Source organism: Onychomys torridus, chromosome 11 (assembly GCF_903995425.1).
Source record: "Onychomys torridus chromosome 11, mOncTor1.1, whole genome shotgun sequence".
Taxonomy (NCBI): Eukaryota; Metazoa; Chordata; class Mammalia; order Rodentia; family Cricetidae; genus Onychomys; species Onychomys torridus.
The window spans coordinates 37,909,972-37,930,094 of NC_050453.1; the positions used below are offsets into that span (position 1 = coordinate 37,909,972).

At 45.3% G+C, this 20,123-nt stretch overlaps 1 protein-coding gene across 3 annotated transcripts in view; it reads left to right on the forward strand.

The window, feature by feature from the left end:
- The first annotated feature begins 1,242 nt into the window (after positions 1 to 1,242).
- The window catches only part of Fam20b (FAM20B glycosaminoglycan xylosylkinase), a 36,721-nt gene continuing 17,840 nt past the window's right edge, over positions 1,243 to 20,123 (forward strand). The window contains exons 1-3 of one of the 3 annotated variants that reach the window (XM_036202221.1): positions 1,243 to 1,484; positions 13,060 to 13,544; positions 19,543 to 19,629. In XM_036202221.1, coding sequence (XP_036058114.1) covers positions 13,168 to 13,544; positions 19,543 to 19,629 — 464 coding nt within the window. In that variant the 5' untranslated portion in view covers positions 1,243 to 1,484; positions 13,060 to 13,167. Of the gene's footprint in view, positions 1,485 to 1,791; positions 1,935 to 2,055; positions 2,643 to 13,059; positions 13,545 to 19,542; positions 19,630 to 20,123 lie in introns of those variants that run through there. The other 2 variants (XM_036202218.1, XM_036202220.1) reach the window with 2 other exon arrangements.

The window sequence follows — 20,123 nt, forward strand, 5'->3', positions numbered from 1 at the left end:
TCCATCCTCAGTGTCATTAGAATGACAGAGAAGAAGAGATACTTTGGGGTGCAGTGTTTGAGAAGAACTGTTGATTTCCTTGAAGGGTTCTTGTGGGGGAGGAGAGAGGAAATGAGGAACTATTAGATAGAAATATAGGCCTAGATGGAGATAAAGACAGAGATGCAGGATAGCTGGGGGGGGGGGGGGGGTCAATACCTAGTCGCCCCGTCCTTTAGTCTAATGGGCTTTTTATACACTACCAAGGGGAGAGGCAAAAGACCTCTCCCTTTTGAGATCAAAGCACAACGTACAGCCAAGTGTAGACCCTTAAAAACACCTGGTAACCACGCCTTTGACCCAATCATCCTATTATGCAGCCCTGCTGGGTAAAGCAAGCTCAGATTCTCTGACCTTGAGTAAAGACCATACTAGGGAGCCTCTGTGGGCCCCCACATGTGGGAAGAGCTGACTGCCAGCAGACCCATGTTCCTGTTGGGAAATAAGGCAGATTCTCATTATCATCTGGCCAGTTTCCCCAAGAATTGTGTATTCTGTGGTCAGCTAACGACCCCAAGCCTTCTCAACTCCATCCAGTAAAAGGCTGACACAGTGCCTTTGGTGCTGGCCTGTGCACTCCTTGCAGTGATTAATGCTTCCAGCAGTGATTAATGCTGCTTTTCCTCACTAGATTGTCTGGGGTTGGGTGTCAAGTCCAATAGCTTCTCTGGATTTCCTGATTGAAAGCGCTCAACACACACACTTGCATAACAACTAACTTCACACAATAATGTATTTTCTGCACACATTTCCTATTTAAGCCTCCCAGCAGTCTTGTGAAATAGGTACTGTGATTAACTGCCATTTTCCAAGGAACCTTATACTCAGAGATGTTAACTGGTAGACCCTAAGGCATACAGGCAGGGAGAAAAAAAGTACGACCATTTCTTTTCTTCTTGAAAGAAAGGCCTGCTTAGTCCTCATCCTTCCCCTTACAAATGGTATCCCATGAAAAACGTACACCATATTTTAGGGGCAGGCAGACTATGTGTAAGCTGAGTATATGGTGAATAAATATATGCATTATACAGTAGATGCTGTGTACGGAGTAAGTGGAAAGGACACGCATTAAGTGGAGGGGGAGGAGCATCTCATTCACGCCGCTGGAGTCTAAAGGGTGGGTGCAGGGCGCTGGAAGTCTGATTTGCCCTCTTACGGCTTACAGTCCACCGTGAGGGACAAACCTAAAGCAACTGCTATTACGATAAAATAATCAGGATCTTTGTTAAGTGCTACTGAAAAGGCATAGCGGGGAGCTCTGCTCTGGCCCGAAGTTTTAGCAATTCCCACGGTGGGAAGTCTGGCCTCTTTCGGTCAGGGAAGGACACTTGGAGGCAGACTCTCCAAGGAGAAGTCAAGACAGTAGTAGATCGAAAGACAGAAAGAAAATGATTTCTCCCGAAAAGAACTTCACCTAGATGACTGCGGGAAAAGCAAACGTGGAGGTAAGAGAGAAGCCAGGGGCGAGTTGATGTCAGAGGGCTTGGGCACACCCGCGGACGGTGGCGGCGGCGGAGTTGAACCGGGGTGGGAGTGAAGGGGTTAAAGAGGGCGGCCCGCAGCCGCCCGGTAGTCCCGCCCACCCGCCCCGGGGGCGGGGCCGCGCCCAGTGCGCGCTGCGATTGGCCGTGGGGAGGGCGTTGCGCGAGGACCGTACCAACAGCCAAGCGCCGCGGAGGCGGGGGTGGGTGGGGAGCGGCCGGCTCCGCGGGGAGCGGCGGCCGGGGAATGGCCGGGCCGGCAGTGGGCGGGAGCCGCAGCGGCGGCGGCGGCGGCGGGAGGCGGTGAGCGCGGCGTGGGGCTGCCCCTCCCCGGAGGCGGCGGGGGCGGCCGGGGCCGCACCGCACCGCACCGTACCGCGCGGGCGGCTATGGAGCGAGCCTGAGGCCCGCCAGGTGAGCGGCGCGGCGGGAGAGGGCGCGCGACCCCCGGCCCGGGCGCGGCGGGAGGGAGGGAGGAGGGAGGGCGGGAAAGCGCGGGCGGCGGGGGGCGGGGCACCTACCTCCCCCTGGGGCCGGATGCGGAGCTCCCGGCTTCCCCGCGAGGCTGCGGGGCGCCTCGGCCGGTGGAGCCGGCTCTGCTGAGGCGCGGACGGCCGGGAGTCCTTGCGGTGACCGGTGCTCGCTGCTGAGCACTGTCCCCAGAGGCGCCTGGCCCCGGCGTCGCCCTCCTATCACGCTAAGCTGGTGTCGGTGGCCCAGGGAGGAGCGGCGCTCTCGCCCGGTCCCTCCCGGGGCCCGCACGGTGGCCGAGGTGCGCGAGTGACCTGCATGCAGGCCCCGGGTCGGAGAGAGCAGCCGTGTCCTGGGGTCGTGCGCTCGGAGCGCCGTGGGGCACAACTTGAGAGCGTAGTCCCGAGTAGGCTGCGGCTGGCGGTTTCATTTCCGGGTGTGATGGCCCGGCGTGTGAGAGCGAACTCAGACGTCGCCTTCACGCCGAATGTGAACGTTGTCAAGCTGTGTCCTTGATGGTGGATAAGACCTTCTTTTTTAATCCGGAGTCAGTTAGCTGTCAGGCTCCTGATAAGGAGGAGAAAAGGGGCAACAAGGCGTGGATGGTCCTTATACAATGACTTCGTTTCAAGACTATCTCCTGTAGGATGGGTAAGGAGTTTACAATTGCGGGAAAGATAGGTTGAACGTTGTCCCTTGGGTCTAGGGCCAGGTGTCAGGGTCATCTGCTCAGCCACTTTCCCTCTGGAGGTTTTACGGCTCACGTTGGAAGGAAAAAAGAATGCGATCTTTTCATTATTGAGGTCTACACTGTGTAATTCAATCAGTAATCGGGCAAAGTCAAGATTGTCATTGATTAACCATGCCTATATTACTTGGGTTGAAAATCCATGCATGATTTCCAATGGGCTAGTGATTTCATTTGTGCTCCTCCTTCCTTGAATTTATGCAAGACCTGAGAGCACTTCCTGCATGTCATTTATCGACATCGTCCTGAGAAACAGGTTCAGGTATTAAAGATGCTAAATTATTTGTGTAGACTCTGAACCAATTTAAGGTAAATTTAAAATTATTAAGTTAATAACTTTATTAAAGTTTGTGAAGATGTTGGATTTTGTGTCCCAGAACCAACAGTTAGCCAGCAACAAGATGTCCATTCCACATTTGAAAATTCGTGTCAAAAGAGAGCAATGCAGGGCTTAGTGGGTCCCTTTAATCCCAGCCCTCGGGAAGTAGAGGCAGAAGGAGCTCTGTGAGTTCGAGGCCAGCCTGGTCTACAGAGCTAGCTAGCTCCAGGACAGTCAGGACTGCTACACAGAGAAATGCTGTTTCAAAAAAATAAAATTAAAATTTTAAAAATCTGGATGGGAGGTGGTGGTGCACACCTTTAATCCCAGCACTCAGGAGGCAGAGGCAGGAAGATCTCTGTGAGTTTAAGGCCAGCCAAACCCTGTCTTAAAAACAAACCAGAAAGAAAGAGAAAAAATCTGGGATTAATATCTTTCCTTGTGAAAATGGGGTTGATTTGTTTCCTTAGAGCTAGTGAGAAAAAAGGTACACTTTGTTTAACCACATGCCTTTTTTATTTGTATATATTTTGAACAAAAGTGTACTTTGGAAAAAGCAAGTCACTGGCTTATTTTTCATAATCTTTTATGTCGTAATTATTTTATGCTAAGTTAATGATTGTTTGCTTTTAGTCACTTCTTGATTTCCATTTCAGCTTTTTCATAGAGCTTTAAAGCTTCTGATGGTTTTAAAAATCGTTTCTGAATTTTCAATTCCTCAGTGAAATTTTCTGTCTACTTTTGGGACATGAATTAGCTCCCTCTGACTGCTATTTCAGTGCTGTAAGTGTAAAGCCAGGAATTCTGCCTTCAAGTTGATAACTATTTCAATTTTAACTCTAAGATCTCACTGTGGAGACTGCTGTTAGAGTGTGCAGTTACAATTAGAAGGAGATCCGATGTCCGGTCGATCTGTGATTGCATACGAGGTGATTTTGTGGATTGGGGTAGGGAGCACTGTTACCCTGAGATCCTACAGTTGTAATTCATAGGGTGCATAGTAGATGTACATGAGTTATTTGCTTGTTAAATTAATCAATGAAAATTAGTGTGAGGAAAACAGATATTCTGGTGCAAATATTAGATTTTTTTTTTTAGCTCCCCCCATTCCAATCAAAAGGAATAGTTTTTTAAAAAAGCCAATGCTATGTGTTTCAGATTTCTGTTGGAAATGTGCTGTTAAGGCGAGTCTCTGCAAAGGGTACTGTTTATTGGTATTGTCTTGAGATTCTGTCCTGTGATTATATGGTGTTCCAGCCACCTGCAGCCTGTCCAAGTCTGGTCACGGGGAGCTGCACACACTTTATCCTGCCATCTGTATTGGCTGAGCAGTTGGTTGGAGAGCCAGTAGTTTTACCTTAATAGAAGAATTCTTGGAAATAACCATACCAGCAGCATCAGTGCTGACCATCCGCGTGTTTCTTATATTGGAGGTAGGAAAGGAAGGTTCTGTCTCCCTTAAGTGCTTCCCCAGCACCTGCACATCTGCCCTCTTTTCCTTCTCTGTGACTAATGAGTTCAATAACATGGGCCTGGGGTGCGGGACAGAAGTCCTTACTTTGCTACCAAAATTCCTTTCTGACTAACTTATAATGTCAGGATAACAGTGAGAGCTGTCTAGAGGAGAATATAATGCAGAGGTCCTCTGCTTCGTGGATTTGATTACAGAAATTAATAAACTCTTTTCTAAATAATGAAAAGGTCTTCTGATGCAGTTTTTTTTCTTGCCAGAAACAGAAGAATTGCCTGTCTCTAAAGAATCTGGGGATGTAGACTGAGTGTCAGATGTGCAGAATGAGACAGTGTGCTTAGATATGTTTTGTGAGAAAGTACTGGCCACTTTAGAGGAGACTGTTCTAAAAGGAGGCCAAGGGCTATGAAATTATGAATGCGTAAGAAGGAAAGAGCCAAATACAGAATAAGGAAGTCTGTTCTTAGATGTTGACTTTCTGCTGTGTGCATGCCTTTGCCTCATTTATCTAATGACCCAAAATAATAGATCAAGTGCTAATTCTTAGTTTAGGTATACTTTTGTGAGAAAAATGTATGGCATTATGTTGTATACTTTGTTTCTTTTTTAAACGGTGTAGTCTAGTCCTTCTTGTCTCAAATTTAGGATTACTGGCCTCCCTTTGGGACAGTAATTGAACACGGATTTGAGGTGATGGTGAAGTGTAGGCTGTTTGTGCTCTTTACCCTTGCCTTGTTCCTCACTGGATATGCCGTTAGTAGTCCGCCTGCCTTTTCTCACGGGTAGAAAAGAGTACAGCTTCTGGCCTTCTGTGGAGCAGAACCCAGGTCACTCTGCTTCCTGAGATCACATTTCAGAGAGTTAACTAATAGGCTTGTTAGCTTCTGTAGACTCTGAGCATGAGTGACTGAACCTTGAACCTGAACTTTGTACCACTGGTGGTTGCCAAGACCTTCTTAATTCTTCCCGTGTTCCTTCCCCTGGCTTGCATCCTATACATATATATACATTGTATGTTGTGTGTTCCTCCTGGAGACGAAATAGGACTGGAGAGAAACTCAGTGAAGAAGGTTCTTGCCATGCAAACATGAGGACTTGGGTTGAGATCCTCAGCTGAGGGTCTGAATAACTGAGAGTGCATGGCAGCTTTTAATCCCAGCACTCCAGAGGATCCCCTGGACAAGCTGACTAAGTAGACTAGCTCAGTAAATAAAGTGGAGAAGGGCTGAGGATGACACCCACATAGACCTCAGGCCTTCACACGTGTACACACACACACGTATACATACATATGAATACTACACACACATGCATAAAAACAAAATAACATGGAAGTCCTAATGTTGGATCTTGTTTCAGAAAACCATTGTCACCAGGGGATGGTGGTGTACTCCTGTAATTTCAGCATTCTGGGAGGCATAGGCAGGCAGATCTCTGTGAGTTTGAGGTCAGCCTGGTCTACAGAGTGAGTTCCAGGACAGGCACCAAAACTACACAGAGAAACCCTGTCTCGAAAGAAAGAAACAAGAAAGAAAGAAAAGAAAACCATTGGCAGTAATACTTGAAGGTCTGATTTCAGCCTTGTCTTCTATATCATTCATTTATCACTCTTGGGCAATGTCTTCTTGGACTTTGTCCATTCTTTCTCCTAACATCTCCAGGTTGTCTTTACTCCCAATCCCAGTCAACATCAGGAAACAGGTCAGCAGTAACAGTAGTCTAGAATGGCCTAACGCAGCCGTAAGTGGTGGTCATGTACTGATATTTGAGAATGAAACCCTGGAACACAGGAGCCTCCTTACACCAAGCACTTCCCGAGTGTCTGCCTGCTGGAAACTGCCTGGGTCTCTTTTGTACACCAGCTCTTGCTAATGTTTTAATTGTTTTTCTTTCTTTCTTTCTTTTTAAAGGAAGAAGGTTAGACAGTTTTCCAAGTTAAGGTTTAAATAAAACAGGTTGCAAGTTTTTTATTCTTTTTTGTTGTTGTTATTGTTGTTGAGCTGAGGATCAAACCCAGGGCCTTGTGCTTGCCAGGCAAGCGCTCTACCACTGAGCTAAATCCCCAACCCTTTATTTATCTTTTTAAGAGAGAATAGTTATTTGTTGTCCCCTTCATTTTAGCCTCACACCCAGGGGCAGGTTCCTTAATGCTTCCTTGCAGCCTGGTGATCATTTCTAGTTGATGTCCTTCGCAAGGAACTGTTCAAACTTCACTTGGAAGAGCCTTATTTTTCAGATATTGTCTGGATGTTTAAATGGCAATAAAAATAGTAAGGAAAATCTAACAGTCCAATTTGGACTATGTGGGGATTAGTGGTTGGTTTGTTTGTTTGTTTGTTTTTAATACCTGTCCTTTAAGCTGCTCTCAACACTTAAGTTTTAAGAGCTTTAAGCCTTAAACAATTTTAAAGACAAAAGTCATCATCTTTAAACACAGAGCAAGTTTTCTGAATGAAAAGCTTGTGAAAGGCATGCTGTATTTCTGAGTTTTGTGTGAAACAGAATTTAGGTCATGCTTCCCATCTGTTTTAGTAACACTGATCATGTTGGAATTGTATTTGTAGCTAAGGGCAAAGGATGTAAACTCTTAATAGCTAATAATAATGTGACTTACTGCTGTAATGTCAACGCCAGTTAAAAATCAAAGGGTCGGGCTGGAGAGATGGCTCAGAGGTTAAGAGCACCGACTGCTCTTCCAGAGGTCCTGAGTTCAATTCCCAGCACCCACATGGTGGCTCACACCATCTGCAATGAAATCTGGCACCCTCTTCTGTATACATAATAAATAAATAAATCTTTAAAGGGTCAATACATCAGGGTGAAAGTATCTTGTGCCCTCTATACTGAAGAGTTTGGAGTTTTGCTATTGTTTATGCTTTGGGTGAAATACAAAGGTTAGGCACTATAAGCTGAGCATGTGTAGTATGAGTACGTGAAATTAACCTCAACTGCACTGCATAAATATAAGTAAGGTTGTAAAATATATATTTTAGTAAGTGATTCATAGTAGGGTTGGATTGAAATGACTCTCCCAAAATTGTGTATTGAAGCTTGGCCCCAGTGCATTGTTCAGAGGTGAGGCTCTTGGGAATTGGCTGGATTATAAGAGTGCTAATTTCATCAAAGTCCACTGATGAGTTCATAGTTGAGTGACTGTTAGTGGCTTAGCTGGATCAGTGGGGGTGCCTTTGAAATGTGTATCTTATTGCTAGACCTTTTCTCTTTGTCTCTGCTTCCTGGCCAGCATGGGGTGAGTGTCTTTGCTCTGCCATGTGCTTCCTGCAATGTTCTGCCTCATTGTGGGCATAAAAGCTATGGAGCTGGCTGCTGATACACCAAAACCTCTAACCCCAAAGCCCAAACAAATGCTTCTTCTTTTAAGCTAATTTGTTCAGTTGACTACCACAGCCAAGTGGAGAATGGACTTCTTGTGTCACTTCTAAGAGACTGTTTCTTCTTAAACATCTACACTACGTGGCAGAAAAGAAAACATAACAACTTTTACAATAACTGTTGATCCATAGGAGTCATTAGTAGTCATTTATAGGAATAACCTGATCTAACCATCTACCAGTCTGCTCTTTATTTATGCTTAATGATTTAGTGTCACCACCCCCAAATTATTTTTAGTCATATGCCTTGTTTTTCTATCTCCTACCTCCACCCCCAGAATATTTAACATCACCAAGAGTTGATAGAAGACATAATAGAGAATGTTCTACAACTGCTTCAAATACAGTTGCTTAAGACAGTGATGTGTTTTTTCTTTCTTTCTTTTTTTGCCAGAGCTTTGCACTTGTTAGGCAAGCGCTCTACCACTGAACTAAATCCCCAACTCCTGTGTTTTTTCTTAAAATTGTGTAGGTCATGTGTTCTCTGTTGTTTGCTGCCCACCTGAGACTGGAATACCTTGATTACTTATCTTTCTGGTGTTTCAGATGGGGTGGCCAGACTAGCTGGGTGCACATGAAGCCTTTATATAGGTCACTCATGTAGCAGTCAAACCAAACTGTCTTTACATAGTAGCTAGATCCAAAAAGTGAATGTGGAAACTGCCAGGTATCTTAATGCTGAGGCCCAAAAGTGGGGCATAGCCACTTGTCTAGCCTTTTGATCAAAGAGAGCTGCAGAGCCAGCTCAAATCAGGAGGAGGAAAAATAGACCCCACCCTTTGGTGGGAGGAACTGTCACTGTTTAGCTGTAGAAATAGTAACAAGAAAATCTTAATTAAATTCAAACTTGGGCTGTCCGAATAGACAGCCTTTACAGGTAAAGGCACTTGCCACCAAGCCTGATGACCTGTGAGTTCAGTCTTCAGAACCCACAAAGAGATAAATATACAAATGTGAAAACTTTGCATTGATATCTTATTTTTTCTTACACTTACCAAATCTTCAGTTTTGCTAAAACCAACACTTTCCAAAGAGATTATTTGAGAAAAGAGACCTTATAGTTTATAGTCAGGATGGGGAACAAGGAGAGAGCATGCATAAATGTGATCACATACTAGCTATTTAATAAAGTCTCTCGGTGTCACAAATCCCCTACTCCTCTGCGCAAAATGTTTGTTTTGTGGTACTGTACAGTCACAAGGCTTTCATTCATGTAGTAAAAGCCTATTTTGACTGTGAACATTCTAGAAGAAGAAAAAAAGAAGAAACTTCTGTTCACTTTTCATCGCTGTGCTTAAGAGTTGGGATTAGTGTGAAGCTGTCACATCAGAGGCCCATGCAAAGGAGCTCAACTGTCATTGAGGCTCGGAGCTTCATTGAGCTGTGACTTGGAGGACCTGCAGGAAGTATTGGGCTAGATGATCTCATGTTCATTAGCTACCATGTATGTGAATTTTAATCGCACAGTTTATGGGCCTCTGTATCAATATGTTTTTCTGTGTACCTTCCTCGCTGTATCACCGGATTTTTGAACAGAGGACTTTATACTAAGATATCACATTCCCTTCCCTCTGGACCTGTGAAGTGCTTGTACAAACACTTCACGGCCAAAGGTTTGTCCTCTCAAACAAGTATTACACTACAGGGTGGTGGTCTATGTGTGTGAAGCACGGAAGTAAATGAACCTGTGTGGCAAGCCCACGTGGGCTGCTGGGAGTGAACTAGGGTTCCTGGGAAAACTGCTTAGAAAGATCCGCTTCCCAGAACTCTGCACTGTGGGTTCACGCCAGCTTTTAGTGTGGAGACTTGGCAAATGTTCCACTTACACTGCCTCTTTTATAGTTAACACTTTCCGAGTTATGTTATTACCTTGAGTCTACTTGTTCTGTGAAGTAGGCTCTGTTCCATATAACAAACATGAAGACAGATGGCCGTACACACAGGACAGTGTTGCACTGTGTGAGCGTTTTACAGCAGAAGGTGAGGACATGACATAGAGCAGGCATACAGTGCTACTTTGGGAATGCTAGGGAGGTTTTCATGAGTAGTGTGGAATATACACAGTGACCTGTTTTTATTTTCTTATATCTGAAGTGGATGATCTTAAAAATCCAGCCTGCAGATTGTATAGTATACTGCTTGCCTCAAATAAAAAAGAATAATAATAATCATTTAAAAAGCCTGGAAGTTGGGTCCTGGGGGCCCTTTCTCAAGTATAAAGGAGCAAGGGGGATCCTCCTAAGGAGCTGTATTTCTGAGCAGGGAATTAGGAACTACATCTAAGGCAATTTAAGGCAGAATGTAGTTATGTACTGGTCAGAAGGAGGGGAATGGGGAGGGGCTAGAATGCCCTTGGAGATGGGCCTTGAGAGAAGGATCAGGCTTGAAACAAGAGGTAAGGAGAAAGGAGGTGTTTTAAGGGCATTGAGGGTGAAGGGTGGTGGCAGCAAAGGGCAACTGTACATCAAGGGGAGAACCAGCATCGCCGAGTTAGTTCATCGGTGGAAGCCCAGACACACAGTCAGGGGGCTGCCTGCCTCACTCAGTACCATTCAGAGTAAGGCTTTAAGGCCTGTAGAGGAATCTTTAGACTTCAGGATGGTCGAGGGACTAATGAGGCTCTATTGGAGCCTGCAGGTCCAGAAATGTGTTCTTCCCAGGGTCCAGTAGGAGGTGCTGAGCACTGCGGAGAACTGGTGGCTGGGGTTGTGGAAGTGGAAGACAGTGGCAAAGAACAACGCCGAGGCATTGGCAGGGATGTGGGCAAGCCCGTAATCCCACCACTCACCACACTGAGATGGCTGTGGGTTCAAGGCCAGCCTGGACTGCATGGTGAGGTCCTCTCTCAAACGGCTTCTCTGCCTTTCAGACAAAGAGGAAAGAGTAGTGACATACCGCATGCAGTCTTACTTTACCTGGAGGTGGCAACTCATCAGTCACAAACAAGAAAACTCACTATAGAGTAGTGATAATGTAGCAGTTGAATTCTTTAGTTTCCCCCAATACAAGTTTCAGTTCTGCCTTAGCAGATGAACTGTTTATAGCCCTGAAATGATGAGTATGTTCTGAGGCCTTTTCAAAAGGGAGTGATATTTCAGAACCTACAAAAAGTTTACAAACTGGGTTTCAGATTTGAAGCTTTTGTCTTCATTTTGGGACTTGTAAAACTTGCTGTTGTATGGTGAGTAGACGGAGATGACTGGAGTGTATAGCTCAGTGTTGGAGCACTTGGTTAGCATTCCCAAGGCCCTGGGTATCATTCCCATCACAACAAACAAAACAGGCCTGATGGGGTGGTACATGTCTACACTCCCTGCAAGTGGAGCGGGGGACAGAAAGATTGCTTCAGGATCAAGGCCAGCCAAAACAAAACAAGTTTGCAAGTGCTATTTTTTATATTATGAGAGAAGATGATTCCCCATAAAATATGCACAACCATTAGATATGTATTATCAAAGTCTCGTTAGCCAAACTTTAGACCCAAAGTGCATTATATAGAAAGGAAAAGCCTGTTTAGCTGTCCCCTTGAGCCAGAACGTCCAGTGCTCGTCTGTGACTATTTGGGGATGGAGGTGCTGAAGATGCTGCTGTATGTTTCCTCTATCACTGCACCCGGCAATGTGTATTGTTGAACAAACGAATGAAACAATAGCATCATTAGAGCCGATATTGAAATCCACTCTCCTAATACTGCTGTTGTGCGTAATTACCAGGAACTGCTTTTAACTGAGTTCCATGCCAAATCTGGTACCATCACAATTACATTGTAGCATAATGAAACCTATTACTTTGTGTGCTAACTTAACAAGTAAGGAAATAAAAACAGTTACGTTTTCAGTTGTTCTCACACAGCTTTTGTTCACCTTAACTAACAGCTTGGTGAGACATGGTGGTGAAGCAGAGCAGGGGGCCGGGGACAGTTAGGATGGGACTCTAGCTTTCCCTTTCTGCTTCCTTCATGAAAAGAACAGGAAGGATTGGGTGGGAATGAACGTCCCATCAGCTGGCTCAAGGCAAGGCACTGCTCACAGTGTTGCTCTTGGGTTGTTTCCAGTTGGGAAAGAAGCAGCCTCAAATTTAGATGGGAGTGTGTCAGCTCAGTTGTTGGCTCTGTTTTTGTGTTGGTCTTATTTCTTAGATTAATGGTTTGAGTTGTTGAATGAATTGCAGAACGCAGCAACACCCTGTTATCTTCTTGTCATTCACGTTGTCCCAGGCTGTCGGCAGACAGCAGAGTGAACTTGTGCGTGGTTTGAAATGGCCTTGTGGAGCTGGGGGCTATTAGCAGGAAGACCATGAGTTCAGCCTTTAACTACATGAGACCTGCTCTCAACAAACAAACAAACAAGCAAACAAAGCCCAGTGCAGTGGCAAGCAGTCTCTCAGCATACAAATAAAATTGAATTGTATGTTTCAATACCCTTTGTCCTGCCCACACCATTCAAGACATAGCAATGTTGTTATGGTTCAAATTTCATGAGCTGGCTAATCATATTCTGTTAACAGCCAGATGGTAAAGGGGAATGTTTTTCCTTCACTTAATTCATCCAGATTCGATTATCCATATTTTACCAGGAAAAATAATTAGTGGAGGTTTGATTAAGGAGAGTACATGTCTGAGTGTTGTGCTTAATCACATGAACAAAATGTGTATTTGTATTTGAAAAGGAGTATGCCTCTCTCCTGGACTCTTGTTGGTATCCTTGGGAGTTCCTGTTGTTCAGGGTAACAGAAAACTTACATGTGGAAGGAGCTGGGAAAATTATGAGACATGACAAGGATTCACTTACGGATTTGGAACAATAAAACTTGGGAGTTAACTATGCATAGATCAGTGTTTTGCTTTTTGTTTAACCTCCTCGTTTTGATAATTTTTGGAAATACATATAGCAGCCAAATGACTCCTAGATGATCGTACTTCCTAATTAAAATGGGAATGTGTTTCTTAGAATTTTCCATGTACCCAGTGTCCTTCCTGGGTCTTTCCCACACTGTTTTCAGTTAATGGGCCTTCTCAAGCTGAAGACTAGCAATCAGTCACTGAAAGGGTAGGTCATGTATTAGAGCCTTGCAAAGTGTGGAGGTAGAAGGACAGAATTCCTGATCCAATCATGCTGTGTGCTTTGGCCTGCCTGCAGGAATTGTGGAGACACTGCAGTGAAGAAATGGGTCATCATGGGATGGCCTTGCTGATCATCAGCACCTGCTGAGCTGAGAGGAGGTGGTGAGGAGGAGAAGAGGCCACCATGAAACTAAAGCAGCGAGTCGTGCTGCTAGCGGTGTTGCTGGTCATCTTCATCTTCACCAAAGTTTTCCTGATAGACAACTTGGACACATCAGCTGCCAACCGTGAGGACCAGAGGGCTTTTCACCGCATGATGGCTGGCTTGCGGGTGGAGCTGGTGCCTAAGTTGGACCACACCCTGCAGTCTCCTTGGGAGATTGCAGCCCAATGGGTGGTGCCCCGGGAAGTGTACCCTGAAGAGACACCAGAGCTGGGGGCAATCATGCATGCCATGGCCACCAAGAAGATCATTAAAGCTGATGTGGGCTATAAAGGGACGCAGCTAAAGGCTTTACTGATCCTTGAAGGAGGACAGAAAGTCGTCTTCAAACCTAAGCGGTGAGTCTTCATCTTAAAAGGTGTGCTGGGTGTTGACTCATTCAACTTGGGCTTTATGTAAGAGTGTCCTCTTTGCTGTTCTTTTCAGTGAAAGACAGCTGGACTGGAACATCTCCACAGTCTAGTGTGAAGGTCAGGATTCTCTGAGTGGAAGGGACCTATGGAAACCTGTTCTGGTTCCTTCAAGCCTTTTCAGAAAGCCAGCTGTGGTGGTTGAGTCCTGTAGTCTGCACTCAGGAGGGTGAGGCACAGCCTGGGCTGTGTATAGGAAGGTACAAACAAACAAGTGAATGTTTGAACAGAACTACTCTTGATTTCTCTGGGGCTTTGTTTGTTTTGAGATGTAGTCTCACTGTGTAACTCAGGCTAGCCTCAACTTGGTGAGCCTCCTGTATCATGCAGGCCTGAGCTTGCATGCCTGGCTGTTGATTTCTAGTGTGCGGCAGGTGCTAGATACAAAATGAACTGAGTAGAAGGTAAACAGTTTGTTCACACACACACACACACACACACACACACACACACACAGGATAACTAAAAGCTGGATAGCCAAAGATCAGGAGCTGCAGGGTTTAAATGAACTGGAATGGGGAGTCAGTGCAGAAGCACCGGCCCTTGCAGCTAGGGCTTCCTTGTGTCTTGTTTCTGGTTTTTGTTTGTTTTTTGAGCAGTTTCAGGTCCATGGAACATTTTAAGAAAAATACAGGGCTGGAGATGGCTCAAAGGGTTAAGAGCACTGACTGCTCTTCCAGAGGTCCTGAGTTCAATTCCCAGCAACCACATGATGGCTCACAACCATCTGTAATGAGTGTAATGAGATCTGGCGCCCTCTTCTGGCCTACAGTCATACATGCTGTATACATAGTAAATGAATGAATGAATGAATGAATGAATGAATGAATAAATAAATAAATCAGACAAATCCCATTAACTACCTTTTCCTCCAGTTTTCTCCTGTTATTAATGTTGTTCATTAATCCAATTGATGAGCCAATAATAGTCTGTTAATTAAAATCCATTGTTTGGCTGGACATAGCAGTACACACTTAATCTTAGCACCGCTTGGGAGGCAGAGGCAGGTGGATCTCAGAGTTCAAAGCTAGCCTGGTATACATAGTGAGTTCCAGGACAGCCAGAGCTCCATAGTGAAACCCTGTTTTGAAAAAAACAAAAACAAAAAGAAAAAAGTCCATAGTTTATAATTAGGGTTCACTCTTTAGGGGTATATTCTGTGGATTTAGGCGAATGTCTACCACTGTAATATCTTGTGGTTCTCAGCCCTAAAAGTATTCTGGGCTCTACCCTTCCCTCTCTGCCCTTGACCCCTGACACCCACTGACCCTTCTATTGTTTTCATAGTTTCTGTGACCAGCAGAACATGGTGATTCACATTCTTCTACCAGAAGTTAGTTGGCAGCAAACGTTTTTAGAGTCTGGCACTGAACTTTTTTTTTTTCATCTCTCAGTGAAACTTTAGAGAATCATACCTTTAGATTTCTTGCTAGAGTGGAGGGAGTAATGTGAGGGAAAGATGTATAAAATACAATTCCCTTATTATGCATTTATTAACAGATTAAAAAGACAGCTGGGGTATGGATCCATTTAGAATCCCAGAAATGAAAGAGGTCAGTATTTGTCTGGACCTGGGAAGTACTGGGCAAGTTAAAAAGGCAGTAGAATCCAGGTGTGTTGGAGCACCCCTTTAATCTCAGCACTCAGGAGGCAGAGGCAGGAGAATCTCTGAATTTGAGGCCATCCTGATCTACAGAGTAATTTCTAGGACAGCCAAACTGTACAGCGAGACCCTGTCTCAAAAAACAAACAAGCAAAATTCAGGGGAGTTGTTATGGTTGTGCAAACCTGTTACCCCAGCACTTCGGAGGTAGGCCTTGAGATCACATTTCTGTTGATTGCACACCATTTGCTAAGCGTCACACCAAATACTGTTAACACCCGAGTCAATTCAGTTCCTATTTCCATAGTACGAAAACTGATTTGACAAAGTTTCCTCGTAGTAGTTTAGTAGAGCTGGAGTTTGACCCTAGAGCCATCGAATTTTAAACAGCTTGCATCTCCCATACAGTTCCCTTGTTTGCTTGGTGATAGAGCACCCATCATGAAAATTAAAAAATGACTAACTTAGTGTCTCATTTGTGTGTATGTGTGTGCACACGTGCGTGCACATGTGCCATGGTGTGTTTGGAAGTCAGAGGACAACTTGTGGGAATCAGTTTTCTCCTTCCACCATGTGGGGCCCAGGAATGGCACTCATGTCATCAGGGTTGGTGGCAAGTGCTGTCACCTGCTGAGCCATGATCTCATTAGTCCGCTCACTTAGTTTTGCAGTGTACTTCTTGATCTCTTGGTTTGTAGCTTAAGGGATTAATAGCATAGGCAGAGTATTGGGGTGTGGGATGAAAAATTATATGGAAAGAAATTAATTATGACTGTTGTATGTTTAAGTGATCCATGTCCACTATTTGTAGACTAGAGAATAAAGGATGATATGGGATTAAGTATGTTGCAAACAGATATTTCTGGCAGTTGTAGACTAGATTTTGCAGACATGCTGCAGGGTTGAAGGAAGATATAATTTTGGAGGGCAGAAAGAGCAGGCCGAGGAGTAGGAGAGGTGGCCTTTAAGAGGTACATGTGGAAGCCCTAGTCACTCTTGCTTCATCTCATATCTTTGTATTACTCTGTACCACGCACTGCCTTCCTCTTCCAGATCCTGAATGGCATTCCACTCTTCCCTTCCCCTTCTTCTTCGACAGGGTCTCACTTGAAGACCTGGCTGGCCTGGAACTCATTGTATAGATCAGGGTGGCCTTAAACTCCGAGGTCTGCCTGCATCCCCCCCACCCACTCCTCCACCCCTGTGCTGGTATTTAAGATGTGTGCACTCTGCCTGGCTCCCTCAGCTTTAAGACATTCAGCTCTCCCCTGCCATCTCCTGAACAGCCGGTTCCGACTCCATCCTGGCAGCCTCTTCCTCTACCCAGCACGGTGGATAGCTTGGGTGAAGTGTTGTCCCCTCAGTCACTGCACACACTGGTGTGTGATCTAACTCCTGACGCTGTCACAGACAAGTGAGACTGGTGTGGGTTGAGGTACAGAAGGTCGTCCCAGACCTTGAACACTTCACAAAGGACTCTTCTGACCTTTAGGGTCTCAAAAGATACACACCGCCCTGCTGTAAGTGCAAGTTAATGTCCTCACCCAGACTCTGACGTCCTTCACTAGAAAGACAGGAGTGATTTTATTGGCAGTTATTGTATGAATTCTGTTCCTCAGCCAGTGACTTAAGACGGAGCAGTCCTTGTTTTGAGGAGAATCTGAGTCTAGTGAAGACATGCACCTTCTTTTCTTTAATAGTCTCTGTGGTCTTAGCTTTGTGGAGGTTGGTTCGTGCTCTCCTTTCAGAAGTGGGAGTCATATATAGATAGATGACATATACAGAGATACAGTATAATACTACTATTTATATTTTTATTACATTATAAAAGTGATATCCCCCCCCCCAATTTAGTTGTATCCATTCTAGAAGTAAATTGATTTTTACAGGCAACAGCTGCAGTTATATTGGGAAAAGGACATAAAGCAGGGAGGGACCTTAGACTAGGTAAAAGTGAGGGAATGATCTTAGTGCATGCTGAAAGGACCTTGGAGATTACAGGTGAGGGAAATGAGACCCAGAATCCTAACTTTTCATATTTCACATAGTTAAAACATGAGCACAGAATTCAGACCGCGGGGCTAGGAAGAGGCTCACTTAGTAAGTTTGCTCCTCAGAACCCACATAAGAAGCACCGGGCATGGCCTGGGGAGATGGCTCACGGGAGCTGCTAGCTGTGCAAGCGTGAGGACCTGAGCTGGAGTCCTAGCGTCTGCATGAAAAGCCAGGAGTGGTGACCGCAGTCCCGGTAGTTCCGAGGTAGAGACAGGTGGCTCTCCAGGGCTTGCTGGCTCCCAGTCAGCTGTCTCAGCCACTGTTGTATCGCTGTGAGGAGACGCCGTGACCAAGGCAACCCTTATAAAAGGAAGCAATTAATTGGGAGCTTGCTGCAGTGTCAGAGCCTGATGGAGAGTGTGGTGTCAGGCAGGCGTGGTGCTAGAGAAGCAGCTGAGAGTTACCTCCCAATTCCCGAGCAGAGAGAGAGAGAGATGGAGACAGACAGGGCCTGGCCTGGGCTTTTGAAATTTCAAAGCCCCCCTCAGTGGCACACTTCCTCCAGTAAGGCCATACCTACTGGAACAAGACCACACCTCCTAATCCCTGTAATCCTTTCAAATAGTCCCACTCCCTGATGACTAAGAATATGAGTCTATGGGAGACATTCTTACTCAAGCTATCACACTAGCTAAAGCGGGAAGCTTCGGATTCAGTAAGAGATTGTATCTCAAAAATAATAAGGTAGGATGCAGTAGAGGAAAGCTATCCCTGCATCAGCCTCTGGCTTCCACACACACTCATACAGGTGTGGCGTGCGTGTGTATTCAAAGCCTGGCATAGTGATATATGCTTGTAATCTCAGTACTGGGGAGGCAGAGTCAGGGGGATCCCTGAGACCCACTCGCCAACCAGTAAGTTCCATATCAATGAAAACTTGATTACAAAAAAGATAGATGGGACTGGAGAAAGGCTCAGTGGTTAAGAGCACTGGCTGATCTTCCAGAGGTCCTAAATTCAATTCCCAGCAACCACATGGGGTCTGATGCCCTCAGGCCTGCAGACATACATGCAGATAGAGCACTCATACATAAAATAATAAATACATAAAATTTAAAAAGAAAAGAAAAAGGTTAGATGGTGCTTAAGAAATTATATCACGGTCATCCTCTAGCCTCCACAGGCATGTACACACATACGCATACACATCCATACAAATTTGTGCACATTCACAAAACACACAAACATACAGCACAGAATTCTGACCTGACTCCAGTGTGGTTCCTTCATTTGATTCCTACTCTTCTTTGCTCTCAAGCTTACCCTGAAAGTTCCCAGATGCCTCTGGGCTCATGCACTTCCCTCAGCAGCCTTTAGGTTTATTGGCAAGGTTGGGAATGCTTCAGCGGAAGGAAGTACTGCGCTAAGCTCCTGTGATGTATTCAAGGACTGTTCCCCAGCTGTCTGGCCACCTACACCTGTGGTAGAGAGAAAAGTGCTTGATAGAGTATCAGCTTTTGCTGCAGTGGTATTTTTAAACTGACAGTCTAAAGGCAGCCAGTATAAAGCTGAGAAGCCTAAGTAATTACTTGTGCTAGGAACTTTAATGCCTGGTATTCGAATCAGGCTGAGAAGAAACTGATGCCACCAAGATAGTGATGCATGATGGCCTTCTAATAGGACTTCTTCATCATTTTGCCTTGAATCTGTGCTTCAGAGGTGGGTTCCAGTTTGTGTTCTAAGACCATTGAAGGTCGGTACCTTTTGCGCACACACATGGGAAATCATATGTTCATTGGAACTGCTCTGCACTGGAGCTGAGCTTCTCTTTCCCAGGTTGCTTCTAAAGCCCTATAGGTCCCGGCTGATTCAGGAGTGCAGGTGAACAGCTATAGGGAGCTAAATGCTTTTTCCCTCCCAGTTAACAAGTTTAAGTTGTATCTGTAAAAATGAGTCACTGAGTCAAGCGGTGATGGCGTAGGCCTTTAATCCCAGCACTCGGGAGGCAGAGGCAGACGGATCTCTGAGTTTGAGGCCAGCCTGGAGGGCCACACAAAAACCCAGTCTCCAAAAAGCAAAAGAAAACACCTCCCCCCAAAGTAAACCCAATGTCATCTGTGCTTTCTTCAAAGAGTGATTGCTGAGGTCGAAACAGTGTCTGATTTTGTCTGAACTCATCCCTTCATCTACCAGCCATGTGTGCGAACACCCAGTTCTCAGGGCTCACGGGAGTGTGAACATGTCAGGCTCTCGGAAGTGCTTCTCCACCTCTTGTTCTGTCCTTCCGACACTGACGCCATGCCTGTCTGTCTGCCGCCCTCCTTGCAGGTACAGCAGAGACTATGTGGTAGAAGGGGAGCCGTATGCTGGTTATGACAGACACAACGCAGAGGTGGCAGCCTTTCACCTGGACAGGTGTGTACTCTCATGGATCCTTTTCATCGTCTCTTTCAGAGAGAACTGGATTTCCTTAAGAAATGAGTGATGTGGCAATAACATGGGCATGTTCCCTGTTCATAGCTTATGAATTAGTGCCATTGTACTTCTGTAAATACCCAATATTTGGGTGCTGCCTCAAAAACCACAATAAAATTTTAAGACATTTATTTTTCCTGTGTGTGTGTGTGTGTGTGTGTGTGTGTGTGTGTGTGTGTATGATTGTTTTGCTTGCATGTATGTCTGTGCATCACATGTGTGTCTAGTGCCCAGGAAGGCCAGAGAAGGGCACTGGAGTCCCTGGAACTGGAGGTACAGATGGTTGTGGGCTGCTGTGGGGATTCTGGGAACCAAATCTAGGTCTTCTGCAAGAGCAGCAAGTACACCTGGCCAGAGCCATCTGTCCAGCCTCAACAGGACTAAGTATTTTAACCCCAGATTTTTACTTCCTATTACTTCACTTCATTCTTGGC